Source organism: Anas acuta, chromosome 7 (assembly GCF_963932015.1).
Source record: "Anas acuta chromosome 7, bAnaAcu1.1, whole genome shotgun sequence".
NCBI classification, from domain to species: domain Eukaryota; kingdom Metazoa; phylum Chordata; class Aves; order Anseriformes; family Anatidae; genus Anas; species Anas acuta.
The window spans coordinates 2,274,767-2,293,958 of record NC_088985.1 but is presented as its reverse complement, the minus strand read 5'-3'; the positions used below and the strand labels follow the sequence as shown (position 1 = coordinate 2,293,958).

Genomic DNA, 19,192 nt, shown 5'->3' with positions numbered 1-19,192 from the left:
TGCTACTAATTGCCGAGCGTTACTAGAATCTCTGGTATAGATTAACTACAGCTTCATCAGTTAAATATAACTTGTGCTTCCTTACTATTTCAAGGGCATTATGTTCAGAGAAAAGGGCCCATTAGACAAGCAAACAAACAGTCTGAAAAATGATCTGGAAGGAATTGTTTGTTATTTATTATTTTTAAAATCTTATGGTACAAACCAAAAATGTCCCTCACAGAAGTGTTCAGAAAAAAAAATGCAGAAATGATTCTTTGTTTTATATTTCTCTGAATTAATGCTTACTAAAATATTCAATTGTGTTGATTCTTCTTGCCCCACAGAATGATAAGGGATATTATGTATTTCAGCTGCCAGGCTACCTTGCATGTATATGCAAAAGAAAGCTACTCAACTGACAGTCCTGAAGTTCACCAGCGGTTTTTGACGGCAACACCATATATTTTGTTAATTGATCATAAATTAACTTACATTAAAGATACCTAGGATTTTTGAAGTATTCTTCCTCAGTTCTGCCACTAAAGAATACTAGAGTTTTGGAAAAGAAGGTCTGGAGGAAGTCTCAAAAGATAACTGAACACGAAACTCCTGTATTAAACCAGGACCGAGTGTATTTAGACCACCCCTACACGAGGCATCTCCTATTAATGTCATCAGACTACAAGAATGAATCAGAAGTCACTCCTGACCCAGCAGCCAAACTTTGAGTGTGTCTTGTGTCGATTCTATATTCCTGAGAAGGAGTTCAAGAACAGATCAAGCGTTTATATTTACATCGATACAGCTGAGACTCCCTAGAGCCAACAGTAGATCCTACATATTTAATAAATGCAATAGATTTATTTTCTTTCTGAACACTTGCAAACCTCTTGTTTTCCAATGGCAAGGAGCTCCATGAGCCATCCCTGTTTGAAGAGCCATCTCCTTTTGGCCTTTACCTCCCTCCTACAGGTATCTTCGGATTCTCACTCTGGAGGAGGCAGTGAAAAATCAATCCCATTCATCCTAAAAATCTCTCTTGTGATTCACAGATCTGTACTACATTCTCTTTTATCACTTCTTTCCCCAATGAAGTCTCAACCTACTTGCTAACAGAAACCATTCCCTCCTTTAATTATACTTTTTACCCTCCTCCAAACAATTTTTGGGTCTAACATACCATTTTGAAGGTAGCAAGAACAACATGCAGCATGTGAAGTCCAGGCAAATCACAGATTCATTTTTATTGTTTCTTTTCTTAATGATTCCTAACAACAGATTTTTGTTTTATTTTACTTAGGTCACAGCCAAACTCTGAGCTGATCTTTTTTTGTGGCACTGTCCATTACAAAATCAGTCTTCCCTATGCAGTAACAAGACACACAGCTAACGCTCGCTTTCCAGTGTGAGGCATCTCTGTATTTTGTGATGTCCATTCCTGTGCCTCACAACCCTCATAACTGGAAAACCATCCCAGGAGTCACACTAGATTTTCAAGGTAATGCTATTTTATTTTATTTTTTATCCCTCTCCCAGCAGTCATAGGAAGCTGTCAACTTTGCAGCACTATTCACTGGACTGCAGGCATTTTTTTGTCTAGATTAAAATCACAAATTCTTCCAAGTTTTCCATGTAAAGTAGGAAAGACATTATTTTGCTCTTCTGATCTACCACCTCTGAAGCCTCAGAGATTCAAGCAGAGCTGGGTCCTTTGGACAGCGACTCTCCAACCCCACATGGAAAAGAATAACAACATGTTTCTCTAACATTTGCCAGAGGATTTATTTCTTTCATGACATTTTGCTGATGCGAACTCAATCTGTGTCCCACCATAACGCCTGGATCTGTTTCCACAGTAATGCTCTTCCCCCATTTATTTCTTTTGTGTGTTTCTGCACATCTTAATTTTCTGCATTTGTCATAACTGAATTTTGTCTTACCGATTTAGGTGGATGTTCTCTCTACTTCATCAAGGACACATGTAATACATTGTGAATGTATTTCTCGAAATTAAATGACAACTCTACAGAATTTTTTCTAGGGCTCTCGTTAAAAAAAATGTAAATGGTGTAAACTGGAGATACACAACACCACAAGACAGGAAAACTATGTACTTACTCTCTGTCTATGACCAGACAAGTTACTGCTTCAGCTGCAATGACGTTGGCAGTTCTGACATCCTCCCTGAAAAAAAAACACAGTGTATTTACAAATATATTTCATTCTTAAAGCACTTCAAGAATAAAATTCTGGGTTTCACAACTTTTTTCATATATTGATTTGGACTGTTGTTCATCATCTGTACAGGCCTCAAGTGTGTGAGAGCTAAAAACCGCACATGAAAAGAAAACCAGAAATAGGTTCCCCATGTAAATAGGACATCAAACCATGTATAGGCCCATCCTTTTTTCTAAGGCAAATTTTTTTATCTTATGGTGTATGTACATGGTTATTATCAAAATATATTAAAATATCATCCATTTGCATAGATTTATTTGCGAACATTTAGACTTCTGCTACGTCCTTCTTCCCCCAAACCTACATTTTATCTACCTGGGCCACGGTCCAGAGGGAAATACGTCAACACTGAAATGCAAAGCATGCAGTGAAGTAGGACATTAGAGCAGGCTACAGGACTCACCAGGCATTTGCTCTCTGAGCACACAGGTTGGGACTAAACTTATCAAAGGGTGTCAGATTAGGAGCAGGGTATTGAAAGGTCTCAGCATAAATCTCCTCTCTCAACCATTTTCCAGGTAGCTTCAGCACTAGCTCAGCAAAGCCATTTAAAGGCACTGCCATGGTGCTGCTACTTTTCACCAGCTTCTCAAAAACATCGTGCTTAGAAATGGGTTCTGTGCACCTGCATCTTCGTTATCAATTATTTTGTGTTTTCCCTCCTCCTGCCACACACAGCTTGGCCATGGTCAGCCCCAACTAAAAAAATATGAGGTTATTTCATTTTAATCAGACCGGTTTAGTGCTTCATCATGGTTTGCATGTCATTGCATTTTTTTGTGTTGGCAAACCAAATCCACAAGACACAGGGTCATTGCTTTATTCAAAACCACTCAAAATTTTACCATCTATGAACTGTAAATGGATTACAGGCAAAATAGATCCACTTCTTTTCAACACATCTAATTAATTTAGACTGGAAAACCACTGCTCCTATCCACTGAAGTAGAAAATGAGATTTAAAAATGCTGTTGGAAATAGTTGTTCCCCTGTTTAGACTGGAGGTATTAAAGCAGTAATATGGTGAAAAGAAGTTTGGTACATGCACACTCATACAGGAAAAGGCACTCTCTCTTTAATTGTTAATTAAATTTACTTTAAGTACTTCCAAGCTATCTTTAATTTACTATCCTTAAACTATCTTTAAAGCATAGCAAGCAGAAATACAATTGAAGTAAACATTAATGCTCAATCCTACATCCAAATACATTCTTTGAGCTTATTTTCAATTAGAGTACATTAATGCTAATTTATCTATGCCAATAAACAAAATTATGGTAATTTAAAACAAGTAGAAAAAAAGTAGCCTAACAGTGTGATACAAATATTACTATTAACTTCTAAAAATTTGGTAAATATAGAAAGGATAAGAAATTATAACATTTAATATTCCATTAAGTTGATGTAGTCAACTTTTGCTCATACATTATGAATTTATTTAAAAAGTATTCGAGGTTTTTGGTTGTCATTAATTCCAGTTAAAACTTAACATGCTTGTCTTACTATGCAGGATGCCTTTCTGTCACAAAGAGCCCACCATTATAGAATTATTTTCAGATTATAGACAAGTAAAATACAGGTGTTATTGCTTCAGTTCAAATGTTTTAAATAAACTTTAATGTTACAGATTAAAATACACAAATAACTGTTAGGGTTTCCACTATCTTGTACTTAATACATGTGTCTAAGCAGCATGAAATTAGTGTAGAAGGAAGGCTCTTTCCCAAAGGATGCTTGATTTAGCTCAAACATGAGCCACAGGGATGGTAAGGGTTTCTATAATGCAGAAAGTCATGGATTCTGAGGCTTCCTTATGTTCAGCACACACAGAATTAACTGATAAGTTAGGGAAAATACAATTTTTTTATGAATTAAGTGGTGCAAAACCACCTCCCCATAAGTTTGCATGCCCATAACAGCCCTGAAATGCCCACCTCCACAGCACTTCTCATGGAGAAAATGAAACTGTAACAAAGAAATGTGGGGAGAAAGCATTAATCCAAAGGGGGTGCTCTGAGGTGCACCCTCTGTGCAGTCACTGGGGAGCTGGCTACCAAACCCAGCGCTGCCACCACTGAAGGACCCCGGTCCTGCACACAGAAGCTTTCTGCTCCTGCCACCGGGGCACATCTGTCCCAGCGGAAAGGCAGAGGTGCCTCCTGCACAACACCAAACTGAGCAAAAGGACCAACAGACTGCCTGCCACCAGCCAGCTTGGATTTCTGGGGGTCTAGCACCGCTCATGGCCATGGCTACATGTCACTGCCATAGTGCAGGCTCCCTCTTGTCACCTGCTCCAGAGAAAATCGATTTCACAAGACCGAGGCGGGTCAGGAAAGTGCTGGGTCCCATGATTTTCTGCTTTGCTGAGCAGCCTTCTGTTTCCCCAGTCTAAATCGATTTTACGTGGTTTTATAAACCTTGCAAGCTCCCATATTAGGGGGGTTTACCCATCATGCAGGATTAAAAATCTAATCATGTTCTTAGAAACAGAAGGATGAAGCAGAAGGAAAGTCAACATATTTTCAACTCTACATGAACATTAATCTTTTACATGCATCAGCTGTGAAATACAACAGTTTTAAGCACTGCCTACTCTCTCTGTACCCTTACAAATTATAAGCATTCCTAGAGACTTGCAATGCCCCTGTGAAGTAACCTCAACGACCTTTGCAGCAAAACAAATGATCAGAACACATTTAAAGGTTATATTGCAAAAGGTGGCTGCCAGCTGCAGCAGATGGCATTAAATGCAACAAGTAATTATTTGAAGTGAATGGCATTAAATGCAATAAGCAATTATTAGAAAGCATTGCTTGCGAGCACTGACTCGGATATTTTCTTGGCTTCATCACAGGAGTACTCATCACTGCTCCCAGAGAAAAAGCACTCTTCATCAGAGCAAGTGCCTTCACTCTCTGAATAATCCATTGCTGATGTTTGCCTTCACCATTTTCTCCCAGGAAAATGCCTGCTTTCTTCCAGCCAGTTACTATATTTTATCCTCCGGGCGAGCTCCGGTATTTTACAGCCCCTCCAGCTTCAAGCTTCTCGACTTGGAAAAAGGTCGCAGCTGCTCAGGGGGTTTCTAGTGTGCATTGTTGGGAAATTCAAGCCGAGCGTATTTGGGAGCAGCCACAAAGAGGTACAGGCAGCGCACAGGCAGGCACAGATCCCAACAGCGCTACCAAAAGCCCTGGCAGGATACCCTGTACCACCCCGCTTCAGGAGGCACTCGTTAACCCCACAGTGGAATTAGGTGGTAATTGAGCACATCCTGCACCACAGCAGATCATGCAACACAGCAAATCTTGTGCTTATTTTTGTTGAGGCTAACCAGTTCCCTAAAAATTAAAAATCCCTTTACCCCAAAAGATCAAAGGAATCCTCCCTCCTGCCTTGTGAAATTGTAAAAGGAGGAAAAAATACACATGCATTATTTAGAAGAAGAAATACGTACGCGTATTCCCTGGTTATAATTTGTCACCATGTGTATCTCCAGAAGATTCAACAGCTTTGATTCTGATAAGCCGTCAGCAACTTAAGAGCTATGATGTTGTTTCCAGGAAAGCTTTCTGATAAAACCGTGTTGATACACTGCATTTATAAAGCTGTGTTGGAAAATACAAATATGGAAAACAAGGGAGCTTTGATCAGAGACTACATATGGGGCCCTAGGACAGCCTCCATTATCTGGTTCTACCTACTTTGATCATAAAAACTGAACTTAGATTTTAAAATCTTTGAGGCGATTGCTTCCTACTTCCATCAGAGTCCTGTCCCAACTCTCATACCTCCTGCCACACACCACCACTCAAGAAAGCCAATACAATCCTTGAAATGAATGGAAACTACAATTTAGAGGGTTTAATTCAGCAGTATGTTATTACGTTGGCTTGAACCTTGCAGTTCTAAGCTTAGGGATCCCTGCTCTTCACTATTTCCAGAAGATGGCCATGATACTGCAAGCAGAGCCCCCCTGCCTGCCCAGCTTTGGGACCAACTCCCCCAGACGCAGCCACCTCACACAGAAGAGGGTTTGTTAGGAAGCATGAGCACGCTGACACTGGAAGTATCAAGTTTACAGCTGAGCCTCTTCTGCTCTTCCCCTGACTGGCACTTTGTCAGTCAATATTAATTTCAAGGTAAAACAGAGGAGAGACATTTTAAGGCGTGTGCGTAGGCAAAGCCGTCTCCCTAAAGGACAGAGCCAGGGCTTGCTTTCCAGAGGATCACCAAATTCGTGTACTTCTCAGAATACTCAGTGAGGGCAGTTTTTACCTCCAATGTTAAAGTTAGGGTGTAATCAGAAAATACCCACCAAAATAATACAGGGACATTAGAGATGATGCTTTATGAGTTTATTACTCTTAAATTCAAGTTGTTAATCAGTTTCAGTCATAATATTTTTTCCTTTCACCTACTTCAGACATGTCTTGTCCTAAAACCTTAAATCAAGCTTATTAAAAATACCATAACAAGGTCAAGCGTGCTGTGCTTGGAAACGGCAAAGAACATTTAAGAGCTTGAATATCAGCAAACTGGGGACCTGCGAATAGCTTCCCTGAAGCAAATTTTTAAAAACCACCAGGGAAGACCTAATTTTTTCTTTCATCTTTTCTTTGAAAGCCCTCTTTAACACCACTTTCAAACTCATTTCAATGATCTGAAGACTCATTTCCAAAAGTCCCGCAGGACTTGAGCTCCCTACCACAGACCTCTCCCAATCGGCAGCAGCTTCCCAAGGGAATCATGCGGGGCCAGGTGCTGAGCCATCAATGCTGGGTGGGCAGCTAAGGTCCTTCAGTTACTTGCCGAAGAAAAATGGGATGCTGTTGTCAGTTTTAGAGAAAAATTAAAAATAATTACATTTGCACGCATTGCAATAGCCAATAGCTTTTTGGCAGTCTACGAACCCATTTAGATTGACAGTTCTTCCTGGGAGATACAGCCTGAGCAAGAGCAATGTCACCTGTAGGTGGTTCCACCTAAAGGATTAGGGCTAACCTTGGGAACGAGGTGATAACTTTACACACATTAGCAGCAAAAAGACAGGTTGATTTTGCGGTACCCTCCGTTGTTACGGTTTATGCCGCTCTGCACACCCTTTCCTATTTTTTTCTTGGTAGCCACCTCCGAAACAAAGTCAGCGCATCTCTACAAAACTGTAATATGACGCATCACAATTAAGGGTATAAGCCATGGTCTTTATTAGTTACATGGATTTATGGACTGATCCCAAATTAGAAAAAGGCCCCTTGTAGACCGGGGTTTGGTTTCCTAACACTTCGGCTTTCTGAGGACGTGGCAGACATTTGCCATTGGTTTGGACAATAAAAATATTTTACTGGAAACAATAAATGTAATGTGACCTATTAAACATCTAAAACTTGTAGCGTCAGGTATTTCCACAAATGTCTACAGAAGAAAGCAGATCCTTGTAAGAAAACCTGGGCGTGATTTTTCCCCCTTAAAGGCTATGTCTATACAAAACACTTGCCTTACATTTACAAGCATAAATCAGATAGTAGCCAAATAAAGAAACTCCACTACAAAGCCTAGTAAAACATACAACCTTAAAAAGCTTCCCTTGAAAAGAGTTATGCTATGAAAACCCCCATTTTTGCAGCAAGAAAAGGCATTAAAGCCTCACCTTTTATAAAAGGAATGAAATATAATAGTCAAGAGGATTTGCTTCAAGGTACCAAAATTTGAAGGCACGTATCAAGATATATGCACGCCACCATACATACAATACACATTTTTGTGTAATTTAGGTTATATATCTACTGAGAAAAGAAAGCACTTCTTACAGATCAACATCTCGGTTCAGTCAACGTAGTTTAAAAATACTATTTACGGGTCTTTTATTTCATAGAAGTTATTGAATAAAAGCTCCCCAAATAGGCTAGAGAACGTATCAGCCCTTTTTAATAATTTGTTTTGTTAACTTTCCTTGGATTCCTGTTTCTAAAATCTATTTATTCTCCCAGTGACTCCCACAGAAAAGAGAGAGTCCTTTCTGGTAACTTATTCTAATATTTATAAATTTGAGGACTCAGTGACGGTGAACAGGTTACTCACGACTCTGCTGGCCCCAAAAAATCTGTTCTGTCTTTACTGCACTGACACTTCCAAAAGCACATAAAACTCCTCATAATGGCTGCTACAATTATACCAAGTTGTAACTCAAAACAACTAACAATGTGCTGGAATAATTTTAGGATGGCGTGCAAGGTCTGACAGTTATTTTCTGGCTCACATTAATGGTGGATGTTATTTCATGAGAATTAAAATGCTTGAAGGGCTTGTTCTTTTTACCTTCATGAATGATACAAAAATCAAGTCCAGCTTACATAAAATGCCATCTATTTTGGTATTAAAGCAAATGTTCTCGTTATAAGAGAGAATCTGATTTTTGTAAACGCATTTCTTTTGAGAAGCAGCTACCATACAAAAACTGCACTGGACTGAACTGTTGCCCTGACTGCCCTGCCAATACCTACACTCCAGCCCTGAGCAAGCCATTTCACTGCCCTATACCTGATTACTATATGAAAATGAGAAAAAATTAATTTGTTTTGTGAACATTTGGTTCTACAGGCAGAAGAAACTTCTGGAGACACGACTGCTCTTACTTCAATTACACATCTGGTATACTAAAGCTGCTAAATTAGCAAGCGTTACATTATCATTACCTTTGCCCATATGAAAAGCTACAATGCAGATAAATATAGACCAAAATAGTATTAATTAAAGCAGAGGCGCTATGAAAGGCACCATCCATGTGAAACACCTTCCTTTCCAGCCTGCCTGATTATCTTGGGAGGGAAAGCTGGTAGGCATCTTCTAATCATCACCACCTGCCTTAAACTGCAATTACTTCCTGCATCCTCTGCAATATAATTTGCACAAGGTAGTTCAATAGTTGCAATTAGTTCAAGCTAGTTCCTAGGAAGCTCATCAATACCATGCTGTACCTAACTGCCTCCCATCAGTGAGCCCTGTAATCTCAGGGCTCTGAAGCAGAGCTGATGTGGACCTTGCATTGCTGAGCTTCTTCAGCCCCAAGGAAGCTATTCCTGCCGCTTGGAAAACAAATGAGAAAATGCAGAGGGCAAGTATTAACTAACAACACAGAGATCTTCTGCAGCATTTTTAAAAGTTGGTTTGAAACTGGCCCCTGCTCGCCACCTTTGCATTTATACACACTATTTAAAGCTGCCAACGATTCAGGAAACCAAGAAGGGATTTTGTCAGCTGCAAACTATTCCGAGAAGAGAAGGGTACGCGTGCCTCGTGATCTGAAAGCAGAAAAAAAAGTTCTCACTACCATTTGATTACCAAGAAGCTGGCATATATCTAGCAGTACCTACTATTTTGACAGTCAGCATGAGCATTTTCCCCTTGCTGAGAGGCATAATCAGGTTCTTCTGCTAACTTCTCTCTGCAAAGTAATCTTCACTGCAACAATATGAAAAAGTTAGGAATCACGTGGGTCACAGCATTAATGATGTTATCATTTTCAGTATATTCTCACTGTATTTAATCTCTAATTGATAATGGCTAAGTACTCAGGAAATAATCTATGACCTCTGACATGACTAATTTAACATATGTGCACTTTTCCTGAGCAGTAAGTTACTATTTTGTCATTATTGCTGAAAACAGCTATGTTAAAACTGTGATCTGAGAGTTAAAGCACTGAGTTGTATCTATTACACATTAACAAAATCGACTCTGAGCTTACGTAATGTCATTTAAAAATATGTAAGAGCTTTGCATGATCACAATTAAACCTCAGGAGCAGCTAAGGTATACGATAATATTTGCAAGCGTATTTCAGAAGTGGGTAAACTAATGAAGCACAACCTAAACGAGGTGCATTAGATTATGGAGCCAGCAATTAGCCTCCGCAGTAACAAAACCGGCAGCTGGCTTCTCTTCAAGAATTGACCATGCTGCATCACTTTGGCCTAACGTACTTACAGGGTTGGCATGTTCATAAAGCCACGGGCTTGTCATTGCTGCAGAGGCAAGGATCATATTATCTTTAAGTGTGCCACTTGGACAACGGGCCAGCATCACTATTTGCCATCCTTCTAGCTCAAGCCCCACGTTAACACAGAAGATTCTTCAATAAAATTACTGGGGAAAAAGTGCATCTAAACTCCTCCTTACAGGTGGAGGTCTTTAAATAGCTGTTTTTATTCTTTTTCTTTTTCTCCCTTCAGTGACTTCTCCCTCCTATGACTGTTACGTTCCTTTTCTTACTCAGCTTCTTTGTACATTCAGAGTACCAGGATAAATGCTCTTTGTCATGCTGGTGCAATAAGTGATGCTATTTGTATATCGAAACCATGTCTCAGAGCAAGGATACCTGGCCTGTCTTCAGTAAATAAGGGCTTCCTTCAGTTGAGAATATATTTTAAAGGATTTATTGTGAATTTTTCACTTTTTTTCACTTTTTTTTTTTTTTGAAACAGACTGTACCAGTAGATACCAGTGGAACCATCCCAGAGGATCTGGGTACCCCTGCCCCGGTGACCGTGCCCATTTTGCCTTCATCCCCATGCTACTACAGGTCCACCCACCTCTTCTTCGCTTCTGCAGGCCAAATTCACTGCACCCACTGTCACCCCACAGATCCTTTGACTTTCTTCTACAGTACCCAACTGTTCTCATTGATGTCAAATTTATATTCACAAAGTAGTTTGCCATTGCCCTGCATACACCAATGGGCTTTTAATGGCCCTGAGCAGCCTCACCTGGAACCTCCACCCCACAACTTCCCTCCATGGTCCAGGAGCCCCATTGCAGCTCAGCCTGGGACCCTCAGCTGTAGGTACAGCTGGCTTGCCTCATCTCTGGCCCTATTTCTAGGCTGGACCTTGGATTTACAATGTAGATAGCTTGCGTCCAGCCCCACCTCTCCATGCCTGATGCTGTAACCTTGTTTGCAGCCCTGCCTCTGTCTCTTCTGCTCCTGTTGGCAGCAACCTGGGTGGACCCTGGACCTTGGCCATCTCCTCCCTGTGTCCGGGAGTGTGGGAGCACCCTGATGCCAGCACCCAGCTCAGTATTTGGTTCCACTCCGAAGGAGCTTGGCTAATTACAGCAAACCCTTTCTCCTATTTGCTGCATGGAGTGTCACACCAGTAAGGGGAACAAAAGCACCATGGGCAATAGCAGGAAGGGTCCAAACCCCTCATCTTGAACTAGAACAAGAAAATTAATATCCCGAATGCCAACGGTTAATGATGCGAAGAACCACGCTGGCGCCTGCTGATGTGAGTACATCGGATGCGGCCGAGCAGGAAGGGAGCTCGGAGACACTCGCTGCTGCTTTTTCTTCAGCAGCCTTTTCACGTCTCATTAAGCAATGTTTCACAGATAGCTTCCAGACTAGCTAGCAGGGCTCCAGCGAGAAATCAGTATCCTCCAAAAACTTCTCAAAGGTTCCCACTGATGCAATTAGCTCTTTTGAGACCCTACCAGTCTGCGCTTCCCATGCAGCTTGCGCTTTCACGTGAGCTCTGCTCAGTGTTGCAACACGGGGAGACCTGAGCCAACCTTCAGCAGGCTGCAGCGGGTGCTGGCTGCACGCAGAGGAGTTGCAGGGACTCTGTCAGCCTGCAGAGTTGGAAGGACTCTGTCAGTCCACGGTGCTGCACGCTGCCAGGCTCTGCTCCCCTGCGGCAGCGTAACTCCCGCAGAGCCAGAGCGAGCATCCCCTGCTGCATCCCGGGCTGCAGCACTGACAAGCAGCTGGGGCTGTGTCTGCCTACTCAATTCCTTGTTCTGTTGGTATTTTACGATGGTAATAGAACAGGAGGGAAAATTATGGGCAAAGTTTATCATCAGTAAAGACACGAAGCTGTTCATTTCTTCCGGTCTTATTTCCTCACGTGGGTGCACACAGTGACAGAGCAGATATTACAGTTTGCTCTGTGATCACTTTAAAGCGATCTATGATAAATCAAACGTTTTGGAGGCTTGGTTTTCACTTAGGTCAGTGTGACTTGCCCAATAGCCACTAGTGCTAGAGGAGGGGAGCAGTGGCCAGGAAGGAACAGGGAAGCTCGGGGTCAGCCGCTTTGGCACCAAGACGGCATCGTGCTCACTTCAGGTGACCGCATAGCCTCGTCCAAAACCACCTGTGCTGGCCTACATGCAGCCGAGCCCACAGCCCCATCTTGTCTTTCAAAGCTGTCAAGTTGGAACTGGAAATCCACCCTTCTTTCAGATGCTCCCTCCTGATTTCATCTTTTAAGCAACCACCGACGAATTGCAAAACCTGCCAAGCTTTGCAAAGGCTGCATTTCTAACACATTTCATAGCACAGTACAACTGCTTACGGCATGCATCAACCACAGCAAAAAGCAAATGGCACACTTTGCCTGTGAAAGACATTGTCACAAAATCAAATTTCTTATTTTTTACCCCTTAGAAAGCATTCATTGAACAAACAATTCTACTAGTACCAAAAAGGATGGTATGCTTTGAAAAGCGTTGCTCATGAAAGCTTGAATATGCCATTAATATTCTTATTAAAACTCCATTATACTTATTAAAACTCCATTAATATACTTATTAAAACACAAAACAACCATCAAAAAAACAAAGCCAGTTACGTAATGTCTGGAGGGCAGCATAGTAGAGTCTTAGAAAATAAAGTGAAAAAATCTGAAAAATCGATTTGCTGCAGCCTGAAAAGAAACCAAATTTGAGCAAGCCAAATGAGATTTTATGCTCCACCTACACCCAGTCTTGGTGAGCAGAGGGAAATTTGTTTCAAGGCAGTATTTACAGTTTTCTTTCAGTAACAATGACAACAGAGGAATACACCACAACTTAAAACAAATACAACCCCTAAGTTACTGATACACTACGCAGTCCCATCTGATCTGATGACTTCTTCCCAGATTAAAAGTCTCTCCAGAGTTTAGTTAGTGGAAAGATGTGCTGTCTCCTTGCATGGCGATACAGAGCATTACATTGCTCTTCGAAGCAAGGCAGCTGTACAGCACCTATCTTCATTTGCATGACATTTTACATTTATGTAGTTAATGCTAATTACTGCGGTGATGGATGTATTTATTTTTCTAAATTTATTTCAGTAGGAAATGATTAGCCATGTCTGAAAGCTGAATTGCACTACAAGTACACATGGTGCTTTGTAGCTGGTAACGACTGTCTCCACTTGTCCGAGTGCATTCAGGTTCAAATCCTCTAAAACCAGAGGACATGACAACTGGGCACTCACCAATGCCCATAAAGAATAATGGTTTTGTCTTTCTTACATCTTGCATTAAGAATAATGGTTTTGGCTTTCCTACAGCTTATATTAGTCCAGGTGTGGCTGCCTTTGCATTCAGGAGATATCCTGTCTCCAGCTGTGTTGTTTTATTCTTTTTACATGTGTAGAAAACTGTATTGTAACAACATTACACCATAAGTTAACTTACATTCTAGTTTTCGTAGTTGCTTAGTTGAAGTGGGAGAAATTGGACCACTGCCTTCAATTATTTTATCATTCATTTTCATGTAAAAGGTTTTGTATAGCATATCATGATTTTTTTTTTTTTTATCTTACAGTCTTCTAGCAGAAATGTTCCATGATTTTCTAGGATAAAACATTTAATTTAACATTGAGTTCACTTTCTCTCTCTTCACTGTATTAAGGCATGGTAATGCGATGGTTCTTTACTATCAAGAAAAGCAGACATATGCATTTTTATTGACTCCATTAGTATATAGAACTGGATCTCAAACTGAGACTCAGTTGCTTTTGATTTCTGGGTCTGTGGAGCTGGGACTGAACAGAGACTTCCACCAAAGCTGATTTCCCTGAATTCTGAAGCTGGGATACAATAGTACCATCTCCTGGGGACCCTCACTTCTGGCTCTGGGACATCCCCTGGATCACTCAGGAATTTCCTGAATGTCATGGAAGCTCAGTTATTTTAATGGACAGCAAAGTCAACATTCCTGCCATTTCAGAAATGCCATATAGTACCATTCACAAACTTCCAAATTTAAATCAAAATCATTTTTACCAGTATAGCCATCGAAGATGCATTCAGAACTCATTTCTCTCATGGTCAGGTGCTTTTTTCTGTTTCTGAGTCTAAATTTACTCAGAGCAAGCTTAAATATAATTGTTCCTGGACCAAAATACAGTTTGCAAGGAAAAAAAAAATATTTTGTTGATATATTCACCTAGAAAGCCCAAAAAGTTTTTCAGATTTTATTTTGCTGACATAAATGAATCTAAGTGTCCTATGTTTTTGTCTTAGGCTCTCTTAGTCTCTGGTCCTTCTCTGTACCTATACCAGCATGAGTTCATTTTCCATGAGCTTGTGTGTCCTCGCTGGTTTGGAATACTCTAGATTAGATCTCACTGGGGTTTTGTACAACGGTACAACATCATCCTTTCCTCCCTGAATAAACCTCTTTTGATGTCACCTAGAACAGTACTTGCCATTTCACTGCTTCATCAAAGTGGTGGCTCACACGCAATTTTTGCAGTCAAGACTGGGATTCAATCCCTTTCTCCATGCCCAACTTGAGTTGTAGTCAAACTCGTGTATGCTAGCCTTTAAGCACATCGACTCTTCAGACATACGTAGACCCAGTTCCTTCAGTACGACACCCTTGATCCTTGCTGCCTGTGAACAGTGCCTCCTGAATTAATGGTATCAGCCGAATGCCGACATTGTTAAATGACGGTAATTAAGCAGAATTAGTTGTAAGATCTTGCTTAATGAACTCTACTGGATTCTACTCCAGCATAGTGAGAACTCTTCATACTACCTGGTTCATACTTATTCTACAGTTCTTTCGCTAGTCTCCACCTCATGCTGTTTAATTTCTGCATCTGCTGCCAATAAAACCTTGTATTCATACCCAGATGGATTATATCTGCTGTGGTTCCCTTGTCCTACACCTTCACCTTGGCCTGCAGGCACAGCCGGGCCAGCCGTGACAACCACCTCATGTCTACTGTCTACTCTAAATTTAGTAAATAAATAAATTACAAATCGACAAAAACAAACCAAAACTTCATAGTTAATAGCTCCAATTCCACTTCAGTCACAAGATTGTTTCATGAAGAAAAAAGTTGGCTTTGCTTTGAGGAACAGATTGGCCCAGTTTAACTCCAGATCTGAGCTGTTCTATGCTCCTGTGGTAAAAGCAAAACATACAGTATTTTGGAAAACATTGACTTAAGTATTACATCAAATTTCTGGCTTATAGTTTAATTTGACCAGAAAAAATAAAATTTCTAATAATTAATGGAATTCCGTCAGTAGCACTGTTGAAAATAAAGCCTAATCTTGAAAAAAAACAAAGCAACAACAACAAAAAAAAAAACCTACCAACCAACCAAACAAAAAACTAAAACTAATCTTCAACCAATGAAGATTATTGCTCTTAAGCAATGTTGTGCACATAGGTCATGACATAGCCCTACCACAAGATTATGTGAATCTCATTTTCAGTAATCTATTTCCTTAGTAAATCCCAATAAAAACAAGGAGTCAGAGGGCAAGCATCTCAAATACTTTTGATTCTCCATGAGCCCGCTCTTTATATCAGCTGTAAAAATAATATCAAAACAAATTGTAATACATTCTTATAAAAGGATTAATCATCCATATTTATTATTTGAGAGTATTACAACCACTAGAAGTATACTATGCTGATAAAAATACCTTTAAAAAAATAATAATAAATTAAGTTTCACAACTGATACCTCTAAGAGAGTTACAAATAGTGGCTGTGAACAGCTCTTCTCTGTCATTGTGAAAATCCTATCCAAGGAACTAAACTGACATGAAAAGAAACAAATTAGTTTCTGGCCCCGGTGGGGGTGCCATTTATTTGACCTACAGGAAATTATGTTGCTGGAAGTAAGATAAAAGTGTTAAGAGAGCAATTAGGGTTGTCACCTATCATATTCCCAGGAGGAAAGTGATGGATCCTCATTCCTGGCCTCCTGTCCTAGACGACATCTTGGTGATGAATATTGCTATTGCTTTAATGGGCAACGAAAGCAGCTGGAGCTCCTTCCCTCCATACCCCGACACGGAGGCAGCACGCTGCAGTGGCTCCCTCCATGCCTTTTTTTCTGACATTTTCCACCAAAACAGGTTGAGGGACTCTGACAACTTGCATAAAATACATCTGACAGCTTAGGCACTTTATCGTGGTGACAGTCTCGTGCCTTGACAGCACTTTGTTATACCAGCTCTTCTCAACGTGGTGGTGGGGCAAACTGCGGAGCTGCTCTTGTTCTGGATGAACTTATACCATCCTGATATAAGATGGATTTTATTGCTTCAAGGGCTAGTTTTATATGACATACACTGATGAACACCTGAATATCAAGGTGGAAGATTCAGCAGCGAGTGCCAGGGAATGCACAATAAAAATCTAAGCAATTACCTTATGTCTTACAGCCATAGTTTAAAACCATTATACTCTTTCAAGATACTTACTTTTCCATTTTTTTGTAATTTAGATCAGCCATGCAGGTATTTAAAAGCAAATTGTGATGAATTCCAACATCATGTCTGAAGGCTAGGACATTTAATATGGGAAATACTAGAACTACTTGCATCAGTGAGTATGAGCAGGTGCAAATTTATGTTCCCCTTCCTTCCCACCTCCAGCACACAGAGGCATTGCCTTGCAGGACTGCAGCTTCTCAGCCCCTCGGTCCACAGACTGTTTCTTGGATGGTCACTACCTGCATCTGGGGCAAAATCCTCTGTATGCTACAGTCCCGTGGAACAGCCCTAACGCATTACATGGCTTTAAATAAACCAAGTGAAGACTTCCCTCTTCAGGTGGGGCAGACTTGCTCCAGTATGTAAAGCATTTGTAATTGTAATTCAAATCGGAACCTGAAAGGACAGATGGGTCTGAAGTGAAGCCATAAGACTTGGAGAGCTGAGGGACTTGTGCAAGGATGCAACCAAGGAGAGTCCAAGCTCCTCCTCTGATGGGGTAAAGTGCCTCTATGGATCAGTGTTAAACCATCTCCAGTGCTAAAATGGGACACCTCTTATTTAAATTTGATTACAAATGCAAAGTTTTAAAAATAGGGTTAGATGAAGAAGAAACACAAGTCTAAGCTTAAATAAAATGATTGAGCAAAGCAGGTAAGGATCTAGCCATTTTAAATTCTTTTAACACTAACCTGCATTTTACTTCAATATATGTGAAGAAAACTGTATCTATCCAGAGCTGGAAAGGGATAAAGTTCAAGAAGTATCAGGTTTTATGCCCAAATTCTATTTGAGGCAAACTGCTGGGGGGTTGCTTATGATTTGTTGTTGTATCTAGTTGCATAAATCCCACTGTTTCAGTAATAGCAGCTACAGAACAAGAAAAAGAAATTTTTCCTATAAGTATTCAGTAACAGAAGGATTACCTAGGCTTTCTTCACTACAATCATTATTTAGCTCAAATGCCAGCAAACCACTGCTGAGCAGAACAGAATTTTAAATAGGCTACACTTGTAATTTATGGGTATCATTTTTCTTAACTCTCATAGAACTTTACAAAATAACTAGGACAAGGATTACATTGTACTTTTTTACTACATCGAAGCCTATGTCGTCTCCTATAATCTATACATGTAAACCCTACATGAAATCATTTTTATTCTTTTATTTTTAATTTTTAAATCTACCTCCAACTTTCATTTTACCTGCAGCAATGAGAGCCGTGGCAAGCCTAGAAACCTTCCTTATAAAAGTGAAGCCAATAGTGAAATTATAGAGAGTACTTTTGAATACAGTAGTCTAAGACCCATTAAGGGCCTGCAGAAGTAATCTGGAAGCCCAGAGTTACATTTCTTTACACATATTCTTACTACTGTATTAATATGCACTAATATATTAAAATTCAATATGGATTTTGCTTGGCAGTACTAGTACCACTAGGTGTTCTCGAGACATCAGTCTCCATGGGAATAGAATTTCTGCTCAATTAGTTTTCTGAAGATGTGAAATTCTGATACATTCCTTGCAAACCTGATCTGAATCCCTTGGTATTCTTTTTAACACTCTTGTTAAAGGCACGTGTTGGCTAAACGCATAGGAAAGCTAAGTATTAGTAGCATTCTGCTAAAGATGCAAGACAACGTACCACGTTTTCTGATAAACAGCACTTATCAAGACTCGCGAATAACACCTAACAAAAGCCATGCAAACAAACTTTCCTTTGCCCTTTCTAATGACTGCATCTGGGCTGGGCAATGAGATACGAGTCAGTCGCAATGCAGAAACCAAACTCTCATTTTTCAAAAAGCAAGTAGCATCACAGAGTGTAGCAGGTGAACCTGGGAAGCCTGCCTATAAACCCACAAGAAGTGCTATCCTCTCATCAGCTGTTCACCCAGGTGTTAACACTTGAAAGCACAAAACATCAATTACTAAACCATGGGAGCATACAGGCAGGCTGAGATGTTTTGAAAAAAAAACCTCTCTTTATTAATTTTAATCAGCTTTCCTTATTGCTTCAGGGAAACAGAGGGATTATGGGCAGCATTGGGGCGTACAGAATACTTGAGAGTCAAGTACTTGTAGGCTATTATCTGACGCAGTCTCTGCTCTGCCTTTTTAGCAGAGAAACTCGTACAGAGCCTCTACTTTCTGCTGTCCCTTGGGGAATCCATCTGGTTAGGAAGGGAAATCCAATAAAGGCAGAACAGCTGCGAGAATGCATTTAGGAGATACACTACAGATAGTCAGCTGAAATAATTCATTGTACAGTCTTTTAAGGGTGAAGAGGAAAAAGAGATAAATATCTCCATTATCCTGTGCTACTGACTCGTGTGTGGAACATTATCTGGCTTAAAACATTGTAATTGCACCGATCTCGTCACGGCTGGATTCGCTGACATCTCACCGAACATCCCGCAGTACACGCCAATGATGATCACTTTGCTAATTCGATC

At 40.4% G+C, this 19,192-nt stretch overlaps 1 protein-coding gene and 1 long non-coding RNA gene across 9 annotated transcripts in view; both read right to left on the bottom strand.

The window, feature by feature from the left end:
- The window catches only part of PRKG1 (protein kinase cGMP-dependent 1), a 449,368-nt gene that overhangs the window by 86,660 nt on the left and 343,516 nt on the right, over positions 1-19,192 (bottom strand). For 6 of the 7 annotated variants that reach the window (XM_068689510.1, XM_068689508.1, XM_068689507.1 and 3 more), the window contains one exon: positions 2,101-2,166. In XM_068689510.1, the coding sequence (XP_068545611.1) occupies positions 2,101-2,166 (66 nt within the window). Of the gene's footprint in view, positions 1-2,100; positions 2,167-5,050; positions 5,244-19,192 lie in introns of those variants that run through there. The other variant, XM_068689513.1, reaches the window with a different exon arrangement.
- LOC137859932 (uncharacterized) lies at positions 7,407-17,601 on the bottom strand. 2 transcript variants are annotated; one of them, XR_011098670.1, is made up of 3 exons: positions 17,429-17,601; positions 9,597-9,684; positions 7,407-9,524 (listed from the first exon to the last, which is right to left on the bottom strand). It is a non-coding gene; the product is annotated as an uncharacterized lncRNA (long non-coding RNA). The 2 variants fall into 2 exon arrangements; XR_011098671.1 differs by lacking the exons at positions 7,407-9,524; positions 9,597-9,684 and adding an exon at positions 14,456-15,406.